The sequence below is a fragment of the Vicugna pacos genome, chromosome 5 (genome assembly GCF_048564905.1).
Source record: "Vicugna pacos chromosome 5, VicPac4, whole genome shotgun sequence".
NCBI lineage: Eukaryota > Metazoa > Chordata > Mammalia > Artiodactyla > Camelidae > Vicugna > Vicugna pacos.
This window is the reverse complement of record NC_132991.1, coordinates 49,365,021-49,388,020: the sequence shown is the minus strand read 5'-3', so window position 1 is coordinate 49,388,020 and position 23,000 is coordinate 49,365,021. Positions and strand designations below refer to the sequence as shown.

General features: G+C 39.4%; 1 protein-coding gene across 1 annotated transcript in view; it reads left to right on the top strand.

The window, feature by feature from the left end:
- Positions 1-23,000, top strand: part of PDE11A (phosphodiesterase 11A) — a 359,091-nt gene that overhangs the window by 15,639 nt on the left and 320,452 nt on the right. The window contains exon 1 of the mRNA XM_006210208.4: positions 16,044-16,955. Within this exon, the coding sequence (XP_006210270.2) occupies positions 16,044-16,955 (912 nt within the window). Of the gene's footprint in view, positions 16,956-23,000 lie in introns of the transcript that reaches the window.

Sequence of the window (23,000 nt, the reverse complement as noted above, 5' to 3'; positions counted from 1 at the left end):
AGATCTTTCTGTATTAATCCTGCCAAGAGGTTTATTTTTAGTTAATTTTCCTTTTTTGGAATAATATGTGAAAATCATGACTATATAAATGCTGTTCGATAATGAAAATAGGGATGATGACTTTAAACCATTGTGTGCCCATCTCTACCACAGTAAGAATGTGATCTGTTACAGTGAGAGGTTATTAACATATGAGTTTATTTAATTCATATTTATTGTGTAATGTGGCAGCTGGTCTCCAAAGATGGCCCCCAATAAACTGGCTTGCAGGTATTCATGCCTTTAGGCACTGAATCTAAGCTGACCTTGGTTCATTTTAATGAATTGAATATGGTAAAAGTGATGCTATATACCAGGGCTGGTCTTAAGCTTTAAGAAGCCCTGGCAGGTTCCACTTTTGCATTTTTGGAAGACCTAAGCCACCATGTGAGAAGTTTGGCAGTCCTGCTGGGAAGACCACATGGAAGAAACAGTGAGTGAGAAGGCCTGAAAATGCAGAGAAAGAGACATAAGAGAAGGAGAGGGAAAGAAATTGATTGATTCAGCTGGGAGAGGAAGAAGGGGTGAGAGAGGTCATTTGATTCAACTGTACCAGAGTCACACTGAGCCCAGACTTCAGCCATCTCTGTGAAGGGGCCACACAGAGTAGGCCATCGAATCCAGGTGACTGCAGCCCAGAGATTGTTTCATGTTTGTTGTTTTATTGCTTTTGTATTTAACAGTCACGGTCCTTTTAAAACCTAGTTGGTGGTGCTTTTGATAATACAGCTATCTCTAAAAGTCTCTGATTTTTATCCTTTTTGTGGATGATACCTTTTGCTTATCAGGCTTTCATGGAGTCACATTTTTCTGAGCCATTTCTTTACCTCAAGACTGAGTCTTATTTGGCCTTTGTTGCACAGAGTATTTTCAAATTTCATCTGAAGTAGAGATGAGAAACAGTTGTAGCTTCCAGGATGGCGACTCCTAGGATTTCTGGGTTCTCTGTTTTCCCTTGTATCCTGCTAGAAGACAAGTCTGTTTTTTTCATGAGCTCACCTCTTTTGTAGACTCTTGTTAAATACAGTTAGTAATGACCAAGTTACACTAATAATATTTTGGTTTGCATTTTCTTCACCCAAAGCTATACATTCAATAGGTTTATTACCAGTTGTGTAAGTTATTACAGGTGACAATGTCACCAAATATTTGATCCCTGTATAACATAGTCACCATTTTTCTAGCTCCAAATAGCAATTTCCATACCACCTGCTATGTGGTGCTGATGATAGGGCCACATAACAGCACCCCACTTCTACATACTAATTCCTGTCAACTTTATTATAGTAACAAAATCTTAGGGGCTTGCAACAACAAAACATTAATTTTTCATTCACATGGCTGGTAGCTTGTGGTCAGCTATGGCCCTGCTTTAAGTGTCTTCTCATTCTGGAATCAGGTTAAAGGAGAAGTACTTACATAGGACATTTCCATTTCCTATTCTTATGGCAGAGGGAAAGATCAAAAGCCCTGGAGGAAGTGCCTGATGCTTCATAAAGCTTCTGTTTAGATGTGGCATACATTGAGTAACCAAAACAAGTTAAGTGGACAGTGAGGTGGGGGGGGGGTTCCCCCTGCAGGAGGAATGGCAAGGCACATAACAGTAGAATGTCATCCTTTTAGAAGGAAGAGAGTATTGAATAATGCAAACAAAATAGCATCTGCCATAAACATGTATATGCATTTCTTTTGCTCATATTTTCATTTCCAACAGTCACTATTGGACCCAGCCTCTTTGCTTTTTGATTTAGCTGTTACCCTGACCAATCACACTATAGGTGTTAACTTTGCTGTTTTTTTTTTAAATTAATTTTTAAATTTTTTTTTTAAATTGGGGTATAATCGACATATAACGCTATATTAGTTTCAGGTGTACATCATGATTCAAATTTTTATATACTGCCAAACGATCACCACAGTAAGTCTAGTTAACATCCATCACCATATATAGTTACAAAACTTATTTCTTGTGATGAGAACTTTTAAGACCTACTGTCATTAGCAACTTTCAAATATGCAATACATTATCATTAACTGTAGTTTGTCACCATGCTGTATATTACATCCTCATGACTTACTTATTTTATAACTGGAATTTTGTACCTTTTGACCACCTTCACTCATTTTGCTTATACCCACCCCCCACCTCTGGCAACTACTAAGCTGTTCTCTGTATCTATGAACTTGGTGGTTTTGTTTTTTAGGTCACACATACAAGTGAGATCATTTGGTATTTGTCTTTCTCTGTTTGACTTATTTCACTTAGCATAATGCCCTTGAGGTCCATCCATGTTGTCACAAATGGCAAGATTTTATTCTTTTTTTTTTTACGGCTGAATGATATTCCATTATATATATATATACACACATACATATATACATATATATATGTATGTGTGTGTATATATACACCACATCATCTTCACTCATTCATCGGTGGACACTTAGGTTGTTTGCATATCTTGGCTATGGTAAGTAAGGCTGCAGTAAATATATGGGAGCAGTTGTCATTTTGTGTTAGTGTTTTTGTTTTCTTGGATAAATACCCAGAAATGGAATTGCTGTAGTACATGGTAGTTCTGTTTTACATTTTTTGAGGAACCTCTATATTCTTTTCCATAGTGGCTGCACCAATTTACATTCCCACCAACAATGCACAAGGGTTGCCTTTTCTCTTCATCCTTACCAACACTTACTATTTCTGTCTTTTTGATAATAGCCATTCTAGCATGTATAAGTTGATAATCTCATTATGGTTTTGATTTGCATTTCCCTGATGATTAGTGTTGATAAGTACCTTTTCATGTGGCTGTTGGCCATCTGTATGACTTCTTTGGAAGTTTCTCTGCCCATTTTTTAATTTGGTTATTTGGTTTTTTCCTACTGAGTTGTATGAATTTTTCATATGTTTTGGATATTAACCTCTTATCAGATATATGATTTAGAGATATTTTCTCACATTCTGTAGAAAATTGCCTTTTCATTTTGTTGATGATTTCCTTTGGTGTCAGTTTTGCTGTGTTCCTGTTTCTGGTTTCTATACTTGCTTGCAGCTGCCTGCTCCCATCTCAGCTTGCTTGTATCTGCATTCCGGCTCATGAAACTATCAGCCTTGCTCTGCTATCCCTGCTCTTCAACTACTTCTCCAGCTCTGATATGTGAGAAAAAACCCAAAGCCTTTGAAAATTCCAATTTTTAATTAACTATAGGCTAATGATCAAATTATTGTGCAGTTTTACTTGAAGCATGAAAAATTGGTTAACTGAGGTTCTTTGGCAGCTAGAAGTATAAGATTCTATTCCACTATTATATCTGAGAACTTTGGTGAACTACTCAAGAAGAGAATTTATCATTAGAAGTGGAATTCTGATTTAGAAGAGAGAATCACTTCTCTTATAATTGTGAATAGGATAAACTTGGTCTTTCTTCTTGGAGCGTTAATTTTACTTGATAAAAACCTTTTTTTATTCTGGTGGAAGGTTTTATTTATTTTGATGTGGAAGAAGGTCTATAATACACAGTTGAGTAAAGAAAGCACATTTCTGATGAATGTTATATATAGTTTTTTTCTGTGTGCATATAGAAATATGTACAGATAAATGTATCTATATAGCTATTTGTCTATTGATACATACTATACTGATAAATGTGTTTCTAGGGAACAGAGATGGGAGACTTTTATTTTTCCTTTATATAATCTTGTTATATTTAAATTTTTACAAGTATATGTTATCCTTCCAATAAAAAAAGAAAAAAGGATAGCTCAAAAGTCCCTAAAACTTGGTTATAGATGTAGAAGTAAAATCTGTGAAATTTTTGTGTGTCAGTAAATATCATTTTATGAAAATTCAGAAAGCAGAACATTTTCATGCATAGTGAGTTATTGGAAGACTTATTTTCTGTGTGTTTTGGGAATGTGGTTAGTTGTACAGCCTGTTGAAAGGCATGGTGGCTGTTGTAGCAGGGAGAGGTAATGCTGCCACTTCCTGAGAGGGCTGCTTATGCTGATCTGTAAGGCCCCCTTGATCATGTGCTTTCTTGGCTGTCTTTGGAAACCAGCACAGCCAGTTCTTCTGAAAAGCAACTTTCTAAGCTATGTTTTTTATTTGTTTGTTGTTTTTGTTTTTTGACTCCTCAGTTTGGTTCAATTTCATGCCACAATTGTGCTCCTTCAAATATTTAGTTAAATTTTATCTTTCTTGACTGATGTTTTTCAGTTACCCCCAACTAGCAGAAATTATGGTTTTAAAAATAACTATTTGTGTGAACATTTATGTTCCTTAAAAATAGTATGTTTAAAAATTATATTTCTTTAAGGAATATGGATTGGGGTTAAAATAATGATAAAAACCGCAATAATAGAATGGCTAACATTTATTGAGAGTTTACTTTGTGTCAAATACTCTTCTAAGAGCTGTGCATGTATGAACTCATTTCTTCCTTGAGACAGTCCTGATAGGGAAATGATTCGTTTTATAGATATAGAACCAGAGGCATGGAGAAATTAAGTAACTTGCCCTACCATGGCTTGACGCTGGTGAAAATATGCAAAATGGAAATTCTGACCAATCTAGAATCATTAAGTGCAGTAACAGAGATGGCCTCGTGCTCCCCACAATAACCTTCACTGTGACCATAATGATGATAAATAGCACCACTCCCACTTCACTAGGGAATCTGCTCAAGGAGAAGAGCTCCTTCTACAAGGTATTGGATAGTCACTGATACTTATTTAAGAAATGAGTTTGCAATTTAAGGAAAAAAGACCAGTTTAGAAGCAATACAGTGAAGTCACTACCACAAACAAACAAACAAATAAAAAATGCATCAAAATCCCTCCAAGTTCAATGTCAGAATATCCTCAGAGGGTAAATTCATTTAATGGGGAAAATTTGGTGAAACTCAATCTTAAGAGATGGATGGAAAGAATGTAAGAAAAGGCAACCAGGCCAAAAATGACACATTTTACTTTGCTCAAAAGAGGATTTGGATGAAAGACTGAATGAAATTAACCACATTCTTTATCTTATTACTGTATTATGACATGAGTTTAATAATTTGGCCAATTTTTTATTTTTTCTTTTTTATAATGTTGATATCTGGTAAGACATCTAAATTGGTCTATTTCTTGGTGGTAAAATAACTGGTAAAGAAATTTCCTACACATATAAGAGTCTCATTAAGAAGCAGGTTTTACACTGAAAAAAATATACACAAGTGAGAAAATCTTTTAGAGCCTAAATTTCAGAGGAACTATCCAGCATCAGGTTCTGTCTTAGATGGACTGGTTACATGATGCACAAGGCTACATTAATTTTCTGTTCTTATAGCACATAACAGTGATGTGGTTAGAGTTTTTTGAATCCTAACTAATTATGTTAGTTACTATTTCACATTATATCCCATGTTAGGAAGATTAATTTGGCAAGAGATTCATAGTTTCTTAAAGTTCAAATTGTCTTTAATTTTGATGTCTGTTTTTGGGAAGGTAAGTCCTGACATTAAAAAATTATATATGTTTTATGAATAACATGATATATTTTAAAAAATATTTATTTGAAACTTATAGCTTAGCCTTGTACTAGTCTCTCATTTATCATGATCACTCAAAAAATAAAATGAATAATTAAGAGTGACATGTTTGTTTTTTGATATTAGTTGCTGTTAAAGTTACTCTTGGGAGTAATATTTCATCTTTGAATCAAACTGTAAATAACAGATGAGACAAATGGAGACTGTCTTTTAAGCGATAAGGCATCCTTATTCTATTTTTACAGTGTTTTTCCTATAAGACATATAAAGCAATGCTTGGAATGATGAATTACTTTTGATTTAGTGCGTGAAAGCTTGGCAATTAAGAAGAAAGGCATCAGTATTTAATATTTATTTCTAGCCTTCTTCCTATATACTAATTCCCTAAATGAAAACCAAATCATCTATTGTTGAATTTCCCTCCAATTTTTCCTCTTTTGTTCTGGCATTGGTAGGCCTACACTTTCAATGTTAATGCTAAGTATGGATTATTACTGGATATAAACAATATCATATGGCATTTAAGAATAGTTCTGATTTCTTTTATAGATTTCCTTGTTTGTCCTATTCTATCAATGGTATCTTATATTGTCAATTGTACTTTAGTGTAAATATCTTCTCTCCCTAGGTAGACTGTAAATGTTCTTTGAGGAAAGGGATGAACATTATAGACTATTTTATATTATAAATGTCTAACTCAACATTTTGATTAAGATATTTTTAGCAAAGTTATGTTTGTAAAGATTCAAGAAATTTTTAAAATATTGAATTTGTCCATATTCTACTAAGTTTGAGTCTCCAAATGTAGCAAAAATATTTTGTAACAGTCAAAAGCCAATCAATTTGTTTTATCAACAAATCATTCTTCAGCAAGATACTTTTATCTCAGAAGAAAAATCAGCAATAGTCAAATACTCTATTGATTTTAAGAAGAAAATGGAACATATAAAACATTTGTGGCATGATATGGAAGCATATTTTTCTGTACCTTCATGAGTCATTATTGTTCACCCAGATATCTTTAAAATTTTTAAAATGTACCTCCTAGGTACTTATTATTCCTTAACACATTATGAATGTGGGTGGGCTTGTTGCTCAGAGTGGTTTCAATCTCTAAACTGAAAAAAGAAGAGATAAAGAATAATAAAATGTGCTTTAATATAAAAATGTTTTAAAATAGAGAATTAAATGCATCATGTTAGGTTGAATAAATACCAAATATTAAATTATTTATAGCAAATATCTGACCAAAATGTGTGGAAGCAGGAGGACAGATCACAGAGGAAGATAGAAAACTGCTTCTTACTGTGGGAGCAGATAAAACTTCATGTAGGATGTGACATTTCAAATTGGTTTTAATGGAACAGAGAAGTTTGAGAGGCAGGGAAGGGGAGAAAGGCTTTTCAGGGGGAATCCAAGAAGAGAGAAGGCATCTGCGTGCTTGGAGAATACGTGGTAGGGAGGAGCAGAAGATGAGAACAGAGATGGAAGATAGAGATGCAATGATGAAGGATCTTATACTTGTTTCCCAGGGCTGTTATAACAAATTAGCCCAAACTTGGTTGCTTCAAACAATAGAAATTATTCTCTGACAGTGCTGGAAGCCAGAACTCCAAAATCAAGGTATTGGGAAAGTTTATGTTTTTTGTGGAGGCCATGAGGGAGAATCTGTCCCATGCCTCTCTCCTGGCTTGTAGTGGCTACCAGCAATCCTTGATGTTCCTTGGTTTGTAGATGCATCACTCCAGTCTCTACTTCTGTCTTTACATCACGCTATCCTTTGTGTATCTCTGTCTTCTCTTCTGTATCATATAAGGAAAAGTGTCACTGGATTTACGGCTCACCCTAAGTCCGGGATGCTCTTATCTGGAGATCCTTAACTTAATTACATCTGCAAAGACCCTCTTTCCAGATAAGTTCACATTCACAAATCCCAGGAGTCCAACTCTTTTGGAAGGCTGCCATTCAATCCCTACATGTCTTTGACAAGGACTTAAGTCTATAAATGAAAGTTTATAAGCAAAGCTGTGCCATTATTACATTTGTTATGTGGAAGACAATACTGTTTAGTAGAGAATTGAACAGTTAATGAAGGCTTGAATTAAGGCAAGTGGGTTTGGAGAAGAGAAGCCATTTCAAAGAGAAATTTCTGAGGTAAAATAATAGGATTGAGTGATTAAGAATAGGATTAAGGTGTGGGAGGAGTGAGAGTGATCTTGGAAATAACAAATTTGAGGAATCCATAAGACATTTCAGAGCACATGTCCTGTAGCAGTTGGAAACGTGGGTTGGGGATTCAGGGGAGAGCTTATGTTGTTGATGGTTAAATTGGTGGCTCCAAGTGAGCCACACCTTTAAGGATTCACATCCTTGTCCCTCCTTCACAGTTAGCTTAATGGGATATTAAGTATGATGCAAACTTGATAAACATTGACTTACCCTCTTGAAACACTCACTCTTGGAACCCAGCTGCCACACTGTAATGAAAGACAGGCCATCCTGGAGAGAAGCTACATGGAGAAGAACTGGAGGACGAGACACTGTATGAAAAGAGGCCTCTTGGAGAAGAACTGCGTAGCCCCAGCACTGAGGCCTTAGATGTGTGCAAGAGGCCTTCTTAGAGGTTCCAGTGCAGCCCAGCTGCCAGCTGAATGCAGCTGCATGAGTGACTTCTGCTTAATACTGAGTGGAACAGAAGAGCCACTGGTCAACCCACACAATTATGATAAGTAAAAAAAGCAAGCAAGCAAACAAACAAAAATCCCTTAGTTTTAAGCAACTAAGTTTTGAGGTGGTTTGTTATGCATGTGCTATGGACTAAATATTTGTGTCCCTGCAAAATTCATATGTTGAAACCCTCACACCTCAATGTGATGGTACTTGGAAATGGGGCCTTTGGAAGGTAGTTAGGGTTAAGTGAGATCCAGAGGGTGAGACCCTGGTGTGATAGATTGGTGCTTTAGTAAGTAGAGACACCAAAGAGCTTGCTCTCTCCCTCTCTCTCTCTCTCTCTACCATGTGAGGACACAGTGAGAAGGCAGCCATCTGCAAGCCAGGAAGAGAGCCCTCACTAGAACATGACCATGCTAGTATCCTGACCTCAGACTTTCAGCTTCCAGAACTGTGAGAAAATAAATTGCTGTTGTTTAAGACAGCTAGTCTATGGTGTTATGGCAACTTAGCTAAGTAAGATAGCATCCATTGATAGAAAATGGAATCACTTTGGAATATAATGTATGAATTGGGGAGTTAAAAACAGGAGACGATAATTGACATCATGGGAATGGACCTTAACTGAGTAATTGCAACAATTAAGGAAGGCCACAGGAGGTGGGGAGCTAGTGAGATAAACTGAGAAACCATGGTTACTCATTGTTTTGAGAGAAAGTGATTAAAATCCATTCAAGTAATGAAGAATCAGGAAATGGTGCTGTTGAGAAAAATTTCAAGAGCAGAGGACTAAAAAGAATATGAAAATGAATATATGTATGTATAATGTATGACTGAAACATTATGCTGTACACCAGTAATTGCCACATTGTAACTGACTATACTTCAATTAAAAAAAAACAACACTTTGAGATGGAAAGAACTTTGAAGGTTAAAAAAACCCAAAAAACAGAAGACTATCATAAAACTAGTATGAGGATTAAAATGGGCCATTATATTTGACAGTTGGGAAGCCATTGAATGACACTGGTGAGTAAGCACAGAATCTTAGGGCTGGCTGCAGATGATCTTAGAGCAGCATTCTCAAATAGAACTTTCTAAGATGATGGAACTGTTCTATATACAGTCCAATATGGTAGCCACTAACATACATGGCTATTGAGCACTTGTAGTTTTCCCAATGAACTGAATTTATAATCTCATTTAATTTTAATTAATTAACATTTAAATTTAGTTAGCAACATGTGGCTAGTGGACACCATATGGGATAGCACAGTATCCAGAGCATTAAATCTAAGGAAACTGAGATCCATGAAGGTTAAATGTGAGAGCTATATTTTATTCAAAGATAATTTGGGGAGAAATAACTTTAATATGTTAATAGTGAGGAGAGGGAAAAAAGACAATTGAGAGGGAGTAAAAAGAAAATATAACAGCTAAAATATTTTAAACAGTAATTGTACCATTGCAATTCACTGTACATAGTTATTGCTAAGAGTATAAGAGCTATGGAGGGCAACCTGTTAATTTGGTTTGTGATATTAGAAATTAAGTCAGTTGTACTTTGTAACACAGCTATGTTTGTCCGGTAGCGTATAAATACATGCTTCACAATTTACTTGAACAATTTCTTCTCCTGCAGTAAAAGAAACAGACTTCATTTCCAAATGTCCAGCTGGACAATGCTAATCTAATTTACTCTGCCTGGGGTATATTAATCCATGCAGTTAGTTTATGTATTTACCATTCTCTTCTGAGTTACTATGGGTTACAAAATTTCACTGGATTAAGGTGAAATAACTGCTGGCATAGGAAATGACAATTTAAACAGGCACATGTTGAGATTCTACATAAATAAAGTGGGGGAAAAGATGCTTACAAAATTTAAAATCAGGTAAGGTACCTGTCACGGTTAATTTTATGTGACTATTTGAGAAGGCCACTGGGTACCCAGAAACATTGTGTCTGTGAGAGTATTTCTGGATGAGACTAATATTTGAATTGGTGGACTCAGCAAAGTGGTTAGCCCTTCCCAGGGTGGGCGCAGGCATTGTTCATTCCACTGAAGGCCTGAATAGAACAAAAGGTGGAGGAAGAAGGAATTCACTCCATTTTCCCTTCTTACTGCTTGAGCAGAGACATCTCATCTCATCTTCTACCCTCAGAATGGGATTTACATAATTTGCTTCCCTTGTTCTCAGGCCTTCAAACTCAGACTAAATTACACCGCTGGCTTTCCTGATTCTCCACCTTGCAGACCGTGGGACTTCTCAACCTTCATAATCATGTGAGCCGATTCCTCCTAATAGATCGATCGATCAATCTCTCTCTCTCTCTCTCTCTGTATATATAATCCTGTTGGTTCTGTTTTCCTGGAGCACCCTGACTAATATAGCATCTCAGGTTTTGGAGTTGGTATAGACTATGACCGCTTCTGAAAGTTAAATTTCCATAAAGATAAACATCTCTGGAACTTTTAATCTTTTTGGAATTGGAAAAGCCCATTTTCTGTTTGATCCCGTGGACCCCTATTTCTTAAAAGAGTATTATGCCAACTTAAATTATTTTTGAAGTGAATGTTTCATTTTGAAAATTGAATCAACGTATCTGATGATGCTTACTGGTCATATAACGAAAGTCTATTTTAGAAGATGGAATGATTAGGAGACAGAAGTCCACTGGGATTCAAGAGGTCAGTATTAGGTTGTGGGATGTAAGGGTTGGATGGAACCAGGAGCAGATCAGAGGTTGTGCTTGGCAGGTGACTTTGAAGCAGGTAGGTGTCTGATCTGAATCTCAATTTTCACGTGTGGAAATCCAATAGTGGATTACTAGATGATCTCTAAGGTTTCATCCAGTACTAAAATTTAATGGATCTCCTTTGGAAAAACAGAAGTTACTTTGCAAGTAACCCAGTGCTTTTCATGTTTTCAATAAATGCTAATTTACAATGGCATTAATAAAGTAATGAATACTTGGATCAGAAAGGAAGCCCTTATTCTTGAAAACTACAAATAGGAAGGCTCCTTTATGTTCTCTAGTAAGAAGCTACTTGGTTAGTATATACAGCTTGGTGGAAAGCAGGAAATATTGACAGGGAGGGAATCTGCAGAGCTTCTTCCTTGAGCTGGCTGGTCTATCTTCACAATACCATATCTTTTCATGGTGAGTGCCCTAGAGGGTTCTGTTGACTGCAGTCATAGAGAGACAGTTTTGACGGAATTAGCAGGTGAGCAGAAGAGGGCAGAATTACACAGAAAATTCTTTGGAGCTATAGTATCCATTATTTCCTAACGGGACTTCTTCAAGTTTCCATTTTGGGCAAGTATTTCCCATTTGCCACCCTAGGTCTTATACAGATCCTCTGTCCTACCTTACTCTCTGCCAGGAGGGATGAAATATGGATTCTGTCAACAAGTGCCAGGAGCCCCTAGCTTCTAGTCGTGTCTGGTCAGGATAGGAGGGAGGGAGAAAAATGAGGTCAAAGCATTTATTCCTGATATCCCTCCTTTGAGGTCAGCTTGAGCTGTCCATGTCACCACTTCTCTCAAGGCAATCGTCACTACATAAGCCTCTGTCCTTCTGGGTCCTGGTAACCATTCCCTTTCTGCTCCCATCAGGTCTAGGGATGGTGACTTCTTTGCTGCTGTGAGTCCCGAATTCCTTCACTATTTCTGTGGGTTACCTATACTCCACCTTTGTAATTAATCCTTTTGTAACACTTTTGGAATTACTTTGAGTGTGCTCTGTTTCCTGTTGGGACCACGACTAACACATACACCATTCTATAGATGGAGAATGAAGAAAAAAATGGCAGTTGGGGCCATATCACCACACATCTTATTATGCAGCCCTCCATCACAGCCCTCTGGACTATCTTAATTACGTTCTCTGCCACCTTTTCATTTTCTTCCTTAACTGACTTTGTCAGTGACCTCATAAACAAAGTAGGGAATAAGGCCACAGCCATTCAAAACCAAGCCAGAAATGCTCAATTCATTTTCTCACCTTCCCTAGTAGTCTATTCTTGGTGCTGTAGATGGTGAGATTCTCAATCAAAGGGAGAGGTTTTGTCTTGGTCTTCTTTTGTTCCTAGAGCCTGGAACACAATACATGGTAAACAACTGCTTGTATAATGAATACATGGAAGATGGAATTAAGGAAATGTCTATTTATTAAGGCTTCTATTTCCAGCAGCCCAAGGGTGATCTGCTTCTGTCCCTCTTGAGGATGCTCATTGCTTTTCTTGCCTCTTTGTACAGCAGTGTGCTCTCATCTTACCAATTGTGTGCTGGTAGATGGCTTTTGTTGTTGTTGTTTTTAATAACAGCTTTATGGAGATATAATTCACATACCATACAATTCACTCATTTAATATGTACAATTTAGTGGTTTTAGTATATTCACAGAATTGTGCAGCCATCACCACAATCAATTTAGAATATTTTCATTACTTGAAAAGAAACCTTACACCCATTAGTAGTTACTCCCTCCTCCATCTCCCCTTACCCTCTTCCCCCAGCAACCACCACTAATCTATGGATTTGCCTATTCTGGACATTTCCTATAAAAGAAATCATACAGTCTGTGGTACTTTGTGAGTGACTTCTTTCACTTTGCATACTATATTCATGTTTCATCCAAGTTATAGCATGTGTTACTACTTCATTCCTTTTTATTACATCCAAATATTTTATTATATGGATATACCACATTTTATTTATTCATTCATCAATTGATGATCAATTGAATTGTTTCCACTGAACTCTGGTAGATGTTTAACAACTAGCAATCTGAAAAAAAAAAGTCCTGATTCACACATTTGTTGATTTCCATGGTGTGAATATTCCCATCATGACTGATTGCAAGCTAGCTACATGATGTCACTGAACGTGGAGTTGGAATGAGATACAAAAACAAGCTTTTATGAGCCCCTACAAGCCAGCTCCAAGTACCACTCTGACCATCTTTACTGATAGACCGCTCACGTTACCAGAGTTGTGGCCACAGCCACTGAACTTTCCACACACTAGTACTTTAGGATAATAATTATAATAAAAGTTTAATGCAACAGGTAACATTTTTGAGCACTCTGTGTGTACCAGGCACTGTGCTCAGCACTTTTTTCTCATTTAATTCTTGATCGCCACTTACCTTAGCAGCCTATAGCTCCAAACTACCAATATTCTATGCCTGGGTCACTGTCTCCTAGCTGGTCTCCCTGCCATTTTTTAAATATTCCAAACACATTACATCTCACAACTTTAGCACACTTCTTCCACCTGTTATACTGTTTTCCACAGATATGAACGTGGTTCATTCCCTCTTTTCCACCAAATCTCTGCTCAGGTGTTCCCTCCTCAGAAAAGCCTTTCCACCATCTCATCACTTTATTTAATACTTTGCTAAGTTTTGGTTTTCTTCATAGCACTTAACACTGACATTCTCTTATTCTGTATACAGTGACCCTTGAACAAAGTGGGGGTTAGGGAGACCAACTCCTGCACAGTTGAAAACCTGCCTATAACCTACAGTCGGCCCTCTGTATCTGTGGTTCTGCATCCATGGATTCGACCAATCCCAGATGGTGTAGTACGGTAGTATTTACTGCTGGAAAACATCCAGGCATAAATGGACCCGCACAGTTCAAACCCTTATCGTTCAAGGGCCAACTGTATTTATTTTATTTGTTTACTGGCTGTCTTCCCACCATAATGTAAGCTCCATGAAGGCAGAATCTTTGCACAGTTGCATTCCCTGTGCAAGGTCACACCCTTAATCATGTTGCTAAGCTGGGAATTTTTGAACAAGTGCCACTGTCCTCCCTTTCTGCTCCTCCTGGTGCTGTCAGAGGATTGTTTAGAGAACATTCTTCTGCAGTCCCTGCATCTCTGTTACTGGCCCAAATCCTGGCAGAACTGGGACTCAGCTGACACAAGTGGAAAACAATCCAGTGATGTGGCTAAGAGGGTGCCTCACTCGGAAGCCAGTCTCAGTGGATGCGCAGCCGAGCTCGGCATCGAATCACTGTGCACCTTGGGTAAGTTACTCAACTTCTCAGAGTTTCCCCATCTTTAAAACGGGATAATAAGAGTCCCCACCTCATAAATCTGTTATAACAATTAAATTAGTGTGTTAGTTTAAAGTGATCAGCACATAGCAAGTGTTCAGTACACCTTGTTGTCTTAGCTCTGAGGACATCTTCTGGAGTAAGCTTCATTTACTGCGTTAAGTCACCTGTGTATCCTGCCACGTGGAGGCCCCATAAAATCTCTACCTGCCTCCTCTGCAGCTTTTTTCTATTAACCTCATCTCCTGGCATTCTGTAAGAGCATTTCCAGAGTGCCCTGCTGTCCCAGGGAGCTGAATAGTTCTCCATCTCCTTTTTTTTTCTTACAAAAGAAGAAGCCTTTAGGCTTCAAGAAAGTGTTATCAGTCTGTTTCTCTTTCCTGGCAAATCACCAAGCTCAGCTACTGGATTGGAAAAGGCCCAAGGGAAACCTGGTATTATTCTCAGCCTAACTAGCCGAGACTAGCCAGATCTGGAGCATCCCTAGGGCAGGGTGAAAGAAAAGCCTTCTACAGAGGAGAAATCTTTGCCAGCAGCCCTAGGATATTGAGAGTAAAGGAAGCATTGGTGCCCTTGCTGGATTGAGTGGAGAAAGAAGGAGGAGATGGCAAATCACTCATAAAAATAGGAGTCACCATCCTATATGCAGGACTGGCTTGAAAGGAAGCCTCTGAGGACCTCAAGTCTATGTTGATGTGTGCCCCTGCTGGGCAGGGTCCCTCATCCAAGTAACTGTTTTACACCCTCAAGCTGTGTTTGAACCTGTCCATGCACCACTCTCCTGTCCCCAACCCCAGGTCCATGAATTTGGTTAAAGTCATGAATTGCTCAAATGGGGAACTTCATTTAGTGATCTCCATAAATCCAATTCCATTACTATTTCCTGAACACGCACAAGGAGCTGGGCATTGTTGATGGGCAGTCCCAGGAACCCTAGGTGCCAAGAATCCAGTTGCATCCCAGAAAAATAACCCCCGTCTCTGAGCATCCTCATTTCCTAGGAGTCAGCTGCTGGGTCTGATCCCTGCAAAACATAAACACTTCCTCGTACTTGGGCTCCCACTGCGCTCCCGCAGGGCCTCTGTGAAACGCTGGAGGATTAAAGGGCTGGGAATAGGGAGGGCTGGGGAGGGAAGGAAGGAAGGAGGGGGAGTGAAGAAGGTGCGTCTCCCCCTCTCTAATCGTGTTCCAATCAGGAGTCGGCCGTGTTCCCAGGCGCCGATTCCGCTGTCCAGAGACTCTTCCAGGAACCGCCTGGCATCCTGGACTGTGGACTTTGGCTGGTCCGGCGCTCGCGTCTCCCTCCTCCCACCTCTCTTCTCCCTCCGGGATCAGTGCCTCGCTCTGGGGCGTGTCCTGCCCTACCTCCCTTTCACAGTGGTCCGCTCATCCGGTTACAGCAGCGGCGGTGACGGCGGCGGCGGCAGCTGGAGCAAGAACAGCGAGCGGTAGCTCCGGGTTTTCCGGACTAGCTGTAGCCGGGTGGCAGCTCTGTGGGGCACCTGTGCGGAGCAGAAGTAGCAGGACCAGGGGGGTGGGGTTCGTGCCGGCCACTGTCTGAGCCCGAAGGAAGGGGCACCTCCCAGCCCCTTAGGATTCCACTGCTCCGCAGAATCTCCGAGCTGAGCTGGGATTACTGGTGGGGTAGACATGTACAGGACCAGCTAGACGGCTGGGGCAGGAAAACATTTGGTCCAAGAATACAGAGGCAGTGAAAGCTATGTCTGGGACCATGACAGCCTCCCGCCTGGACTTTGGAGAGGTGGAAACTTTCCTGGACAGGCACCCAGAGTTGTTTGAAGATTACTTGATGCGGAAGGGGAAGCAGGAGATGGTGGAAAAGTGGCTGCAGAGGCACAGTCAGAGTCAGGGGGCTTCAGACCCAAGGCCCATGCTAGCTGGCACAAGCAGCTTGGCTCACGGTGGTGGCAGAGGTGGCAGCAGCTTTGGTGGGAGCAGTGGACCAAATGGCTCTGTCAGCAGCCAGCCCACTTCGGGTGGTGGGAACTGTGGTGGAGTTCCCCTGAGTCCTAGCTGGGCCAGTGGGAGCCGGGGCGATGGAAGCCTGCAGCGGAAAGCTTCTCAGAAAGAGCTAAGGAAGAGTTTTGCCCGCTCCAAGGCCATCCATGTGAACAGGACCTACGATGAGCAAGTGACCTCCCGGGCCCAGGAGCCCCTGAGCAGTGTGCGGCGAAGGGCACTTCTCCGAAAGGCCAGCTCCCTGCCCCCAACCACCGCCCACATTCTCAGTGCCCTGCTGGAATCGAGGGTGAATCTTCCTCAATACCCCCCTACAGCCATGGACTACAAATGCCACCTCAAAAAGCATAATGAGCGTCAGTTCTTCCTGGAACTGGTCAAGGATATCTCCAACGACCTTGACCTTACCAGTCTGAGCTACAAGATCCTCATCTTCGTCTGCCTCATGGTGGATGCTGACCGCTGCTCTCTCTTCCTGGTGGAAGGGGCAGCTGCTGGCAAGAAGAGCTTGGTCTCCAAATTCTTTGATGTGCATGCAGGAACCCCACTGCTGCCCTGTGGCAGCACAGAAAACTCAAACGAGGTACAGGTCCCCTGGGGCAAAGGCATCATTGGCTATGTCGGGGAGCACGGAGAGACGGTCAACATCCCTGATGCCTACCAGGTAGGACTTTGCGTTGTCACCCTTCCAGAGCCCTACTGGTCTGGGAGCCAAAACTTCAGTTACCCCTTGGCATCCAGAACACATTAGTTTACAATATGAACTTTGCTGTTTCAATTTCTTATGAGTTTAGACTAGTTAGAATGTTACTACACTATCTTTGATGTAACGATCTCTTCCTAACACACAGCAACTTGTGGAAAATTCATATATCACAAGGGCTACGTTTTGCACCCCAAAATACCTTGTGTTTCTCTGTCAAGATACTAAGAATGTCGGTGTGTGGTTTTAGAATGCATTTGTTAGGTGCTTGAAAAAGATGTCTATTCCAGAATTCCAGTGTTAGTCTGAAGAAAATGGGCACATCGGTGTCTCTGGTGTCACTTTAGGACTGTAATGCATTTCATTCTCATTCAAGATTGGTAAGGGATCAAAGTGCCTAACTACTTCCCTAGCCCCTTCTCTGGCTTATAGTTGCATGAATTCCAAAGTAGGAAAGAAGAGGAAAAGAGAAGAAAATCAGGGAAAGAAAGGGCCGCTGATCCATTTATGCCTTTTTAGCATCTGTGTTAACTGTTGTTGATTTTAGAGGGATTGGACAAATTCAGGGTTAGGCTTGAATACAGAATTATCTGCAGTTAGCTTTTAACAGGACTTCTCAAGTAGATTTTTAGTTTTTGAAGCAAACAAAAAAAAATGATCGTTTTCTAGCAATTCCAAAGGCAATGAGCAGGGTAAACATGTTAGTTTCAAGTGGAAAAGGAAACTCAACATGCTGTCATCTGGTATTTCTAAGCCTTTCATTTTCACAGTGATTTGAACTTGATATTAGATCGCAGACCTGAAAGCCAGTCAGTTCTAATTTCTTCAGTATCTATTCACTGAACATAATGAAACTGGATGCCACTTTCTATGAGACTTCTTTAGTGTTCATAGGAATTGAAAGTTCTTATCCTTGGTCATGAAAGTTTTGTAGTCATCTGATGAGCACTTCTTCCAGTTGTCTAAAAGAGCTACCTATTTCTCTAGAGTCTGTTGCTGTTGATCGGAATAGCAGAAGTGGTGGGAAAGACATGAAAGGTAAAATTTTCTCTATTGCACCTGAAAGTTAGGAGTTTTACATAGAAAACTGACTAGCTTGTACTGAAACCAAGTTTTGTGTTTTTGTGAAATGTCTGTCAATATAATGCTTTAATGTTAAGAAATGCCTGTCAAAATACCATTTTTGTTCACCTTTTTATTGATTAGGTGCTTTGTGCATTATATCCTTCTTAAAGACTTTGATAGGTTTAGGTCAGGCAAGCAATGAGTGATCTTTAACAAGTGTCTATTTCTCTATAACCCTAGAAAGCCATGGGGAGGAATAAAAACATTTAATAATTGATATGTTGAAGATTCTGTAATAAGTTGAACAATCATAGACTCTTTTCTTTCTCATTATTTCCACGTCCTTATTATGTGCTTGGGCTAAAAAAAAATCCCTTCCTAGTGGGATGATGCTTGTCATAGCTTGGAATTGCAGTCTTTTCTCTTTATTGCCCTTTCTTTTCTTAATCTTCCCCAATTGATTTTCTCCCATTTCTATAGCTTTTATTTCTTACTTCCCTCCTTCAGCTTCTAACTTTTATTTAATGCTGTCATATACTGTCTTTTCTTCAATAGCATAATTCTCAGCTTCCTCAGCAGTGAACTTGTCTTCCTGCTACCTAGAATTGTGGCTAGAGGTGTTATCACAAGCACAGAAAGTTAGGTTTTAAGCAGCTGATGTTTATTCTGGGCCTGACTCTTACCCTGAACACGGAGGGTAAAGCAAAGTTGCCTGTTAATATTTGGAAGCTGACATGAGGAAAGGAGAGTTCTTTTTTCCCCCAAGGGTAATAATGATGGCGGTAAAGCCTGGGTTGTTGAGAGGGCTGGCAAAAGGCAGTGGGGGCAGGGTGTTCTATATGTTGGGAGTTGAAGATCTTGGTTCACTCCTTGTCTTCATTTTGACCTACTTAGAAAGTTTCTCTTTTCTTTCTCCATTGGTTCCTGCTATATATGTCTATATTTTTCATCTGATGTGTTTTTCTTTATTTTACTCGTGTTACTTTTCTTTGATAAAACTACTTTTTTCCTTTCTTATTGTACACCACAGTCATCGTTAGTGTGACCTTGGAAGAATTTCTTGATCTCCAAGTGTCAATTTACTCATCTGCAAAATGGGAATAATAACACCTATGTGGCAAAGATTATTGTTTTGAAAATAAAATGAGGTATTGTATTAAAGCTCCGCAAACAGTACCTGGTACATTTCAGTTACTTAGGAAGTGGTAACAGTTGATGATGACAATGATGATATCTAGTTTGCTGATATTCTTTTTCTTTCTTTTTAATCTCATTTTTAATTGTTTTTCTCTTTATCTGAGCCTGAGGTTTGAACTCAGCACATTTTGACCAGCCTACTCTTATCCTGAGCCATGCTCCACCCTTAAATTAAGTATTTTGAACCAGCTTTATATTCAAGGAATACAGAGGTATCTACTTTTCCACCTTCTGCTCAAGATTTCTCTATATGTGATTAACACTTGACCATATCCTATCCTATGAAAAGTTCTACATTTTATTCCTCTTAATAACTCATACAATACAAAACTTTTTATAGAGTTGTATTAATACTGCATCTTTCCCAAGTTCTAGTATTTTCCCTTATCCTTTCCATTTCCTGCTGTTATAGATTTCTCTTAGTGAAAAATGACAACTTTCCAAATGCATGTTCTTTTATCACAATATTGATATAATTCTGATCATGTATGTAAACACCTTGAAGTTTCTATGAAAAATATAACTATCTTCCCTGATTCTTTATTAACTACTATATTTTAAGGTGTTTCTTGCTCAGATGCAATTAGTGTATTTTTTTCTTCAGGAAATGAACTTATCACATGGAGCTTAGAAATTTAACCATTTGATGATAAGATAGATGGTCCTCTTGGAGGTTCAGAATACAGATGAGAGAAAGGCATTGAAGACACTTATGAAATTAGGATAATAAGCTTGGTATCCCGAAGTCAAGATAGACCAATGAACAACTAAAGTTGAATGAAAGTTGTGACAGCAAAAAATCCTCAGTTTATTTCATTATTTTCCACTGCTTTCCACAATTAGTCCTAAAATAGAGACTTGAAATCAGGAGACAAAGAATTGCAAGTGGAAAAAATTCATTTTACGTATCCAGTATAGATCATAGTGACTGCAATCTACCTTTTTTACAACCCTGACAGTTATAAGTTATTAAACAGCCGACTTTAATATAGTAATGAAAAAATTGCCCTCAAGAGGTTGAAAATAAGAGCACTCAAGTAACAGGTGTTCTCTTTGAGATTATTCTAAGCATTCAGAATATAGCACTTTAAACATTAATAAAAAGTGTGAGATGGTATATTTGTTAGTGTTGATAATGATGATACAGGTGTTTGATGGCCTTTTGGTTTGAAAAGAAGCCAGGATGTTTTGTTAGGGGAGCTTAGAGGAGGGAAGAGGATGATACACACAGGTTACAGGTGTGCCAGGCTTTCAGAAAACCTAGTCTGTTTACACAACAGATTCATTTATTCATCAGTTCCAACATACACTGAGTGCGTGTTATACCTAAGGCCCGGGCAGGGGGCCGGCAGGTGTACAAAAGTAAGAGGACATGTTGCTTGCCTTCCAGGTACTTCCAAGAACAAGTTTGTGTACTATTCACAAACAACTAATGCCAAGTTGTACTTAGTTAACGACACGAACCAAATGGCATTAGTCACAGACGAAAATGGAGTCATGTTGTGACTTGATTCATGATAGAAGACTTCATGGAGGAGGTGTCATTCAAGCTGGGAAAAGGATTAGATTTCACTGTTGGAAATATTGTGGGGTGGAGGAAAGGGATCCAGGTACAGCAAAATGGCTTCAGCAGAAGACAGAATAATGAGCAATGCAAAATATGTATAGGGTATAGTGAGTAGTTTAATTTGGCCAAAGTATTGCATATGCTATCGAATGAATATGCAAAAGTAAGATGACGGCAAAAGAAGAAAGAACCTCGAATGTCTGACTAAAGAATTTGAGCTTCACTAATGGTAAGCCACAGGGAGCCCTTAAGAACTTTTTAGTATGGTCAGAGTGTTGTTTTGGGTAACCTAGGGGCAGTGGCTGAATGGATTGAACAAAGGGAGGCTCAAAACTGTGAAAATAACTAGGAATCTATTATGATGGTCTGGTGGAACCAGATGAACTACTGAACTAAAGCAGGAACAGTGGGAATGGACAGCAGAGGACAGATAGGGATGTCCTGCAGGTGTGAATTTGGGCTGAGAGGGAGGGAAGTCAGTGATGACTCAGAGTTTCTTTGGAGAAGAGTAATGCCATCATTAAAAATAGGAAGGGAAGTTGGGTAAAGATTTTAAGTAGAGCCAGCTACATAATTTGGGGAGCTCAATGCAAAATGATTAAGCAGGAACCTGGCTGGAGCTGAAGGGTCGGCTGCCCCAACCCATAGCAGACTTGCGACCCCCCAAGCAATTTCAACCTCCATGCTGAGAAATTCTCGGAGCCTGGATTGGGTGTGAGTCAGAGGCCCCTGCTGAGCTGCCTGCTAAGTGCACCATAGTGCTGCCAGCTCTGGGTGACGATGACCACTGCCTTGTCCTCTTTGTAGTAGCATGCACCTGACCCTCCCCATGCTCCCATCCAGACCCCAGCCAGGAGGAGAGGGCAGTGGCAGATCAATTGGGCCTCACCCTCAACTGATGTGACCTGTTTGTAGCTCCTGGTTTCAGGACGGGGCTGATAAGGAGGTTGGCTGGGTGGTGGCACCTGCCAGGGCACCAGGCAGCAAGAATCAGTGGCCAAGAGCCAGTCATGGGCAGGCAGAGAGGAGAGACTGCATATGAGCCAAGGCTCCAAGCTCCGGGCTCATACACCCTTGTCCTGTTGGGCTTTATTTACCAAGCAAAGAGTCAGAGATAAAATTATTAAGAGTTTCACACAGCACAGCATTAAACCTCAGTCCCTGTGCAACTGCACTGGTCACATGCCCGTGAATCTGAGTCATAGTGGGTCTTAGACGGAAAAGTTCAGTTTTATTCCAGCCTAGTGTCTACTGCTTTCTCATGGCCTCAGCTCCATCCTAATTAAATTCCATGCCATTTTCAATGCCCAGATAGTGCTTTTCTATTTCTGTGTTTTTGATCCTTTCTGCCAGGGCTTCTCTTTCTCCATATTTGCTCATTCAAATATTGCTCTGCCTTTTCATGATGTAATAAAGGAAAGCTGATTGCTTATCCTTGACGAGAAGAGATGAAAAACCAAACAGAAAATTGTACCAGAAAGTTATATTTAGGAATGCATTGTACTATATTGCTATTATATATTTATTATATATTAAATAATAATATACATTTAATTTACATCAATAACTCATTTCCACGAATTTCATTTTCACTTTGTTTTAGAATAATTTCCATTGAAATAAATACAATTAAAAGTGTTTGGTCTCAAAAGGGATTAATTTCTTGTATCTAGGAGATTCGGTGGTGAATAACGCTTCATTCCCTGATAAACCAGCGCTGACCGACATGGGGCTATAGTGTTGTGATTGAGTTGCTAAGATTTGCTTAAAAGGCAGATGTTGATTCCTCTCCAACACTAGGATTATAAAGGAGTTTCATGAAATCTTATTTCAGCATTTCACAGTGTTTTAAAAATTCCCCCAAGCCCACAAACATGTTCACTAGCCCAGAACCAGAACTGATTTTGTGCTTGAACCAGGAAATATTTGCTATTTCAGCCCCTCTTCTTGACAGACACATGATCATGATAAACACAGTGCCAAATTACATTTGCTGCCTTGTACATGAAGAAAAGTACAGTTCCTACAGAATCACGGGGAGGTAATTTAAGGTTAACTTAATTTTTTCCCAACCCATAAGCTAAATGTTTACTAATCTGACCAATTTATTTTGGTTCCTGAAGTTTGGGTCACCTGTTTATTTACAAGTCTGGCTTAATTTGGACGTTAGTGTTTCA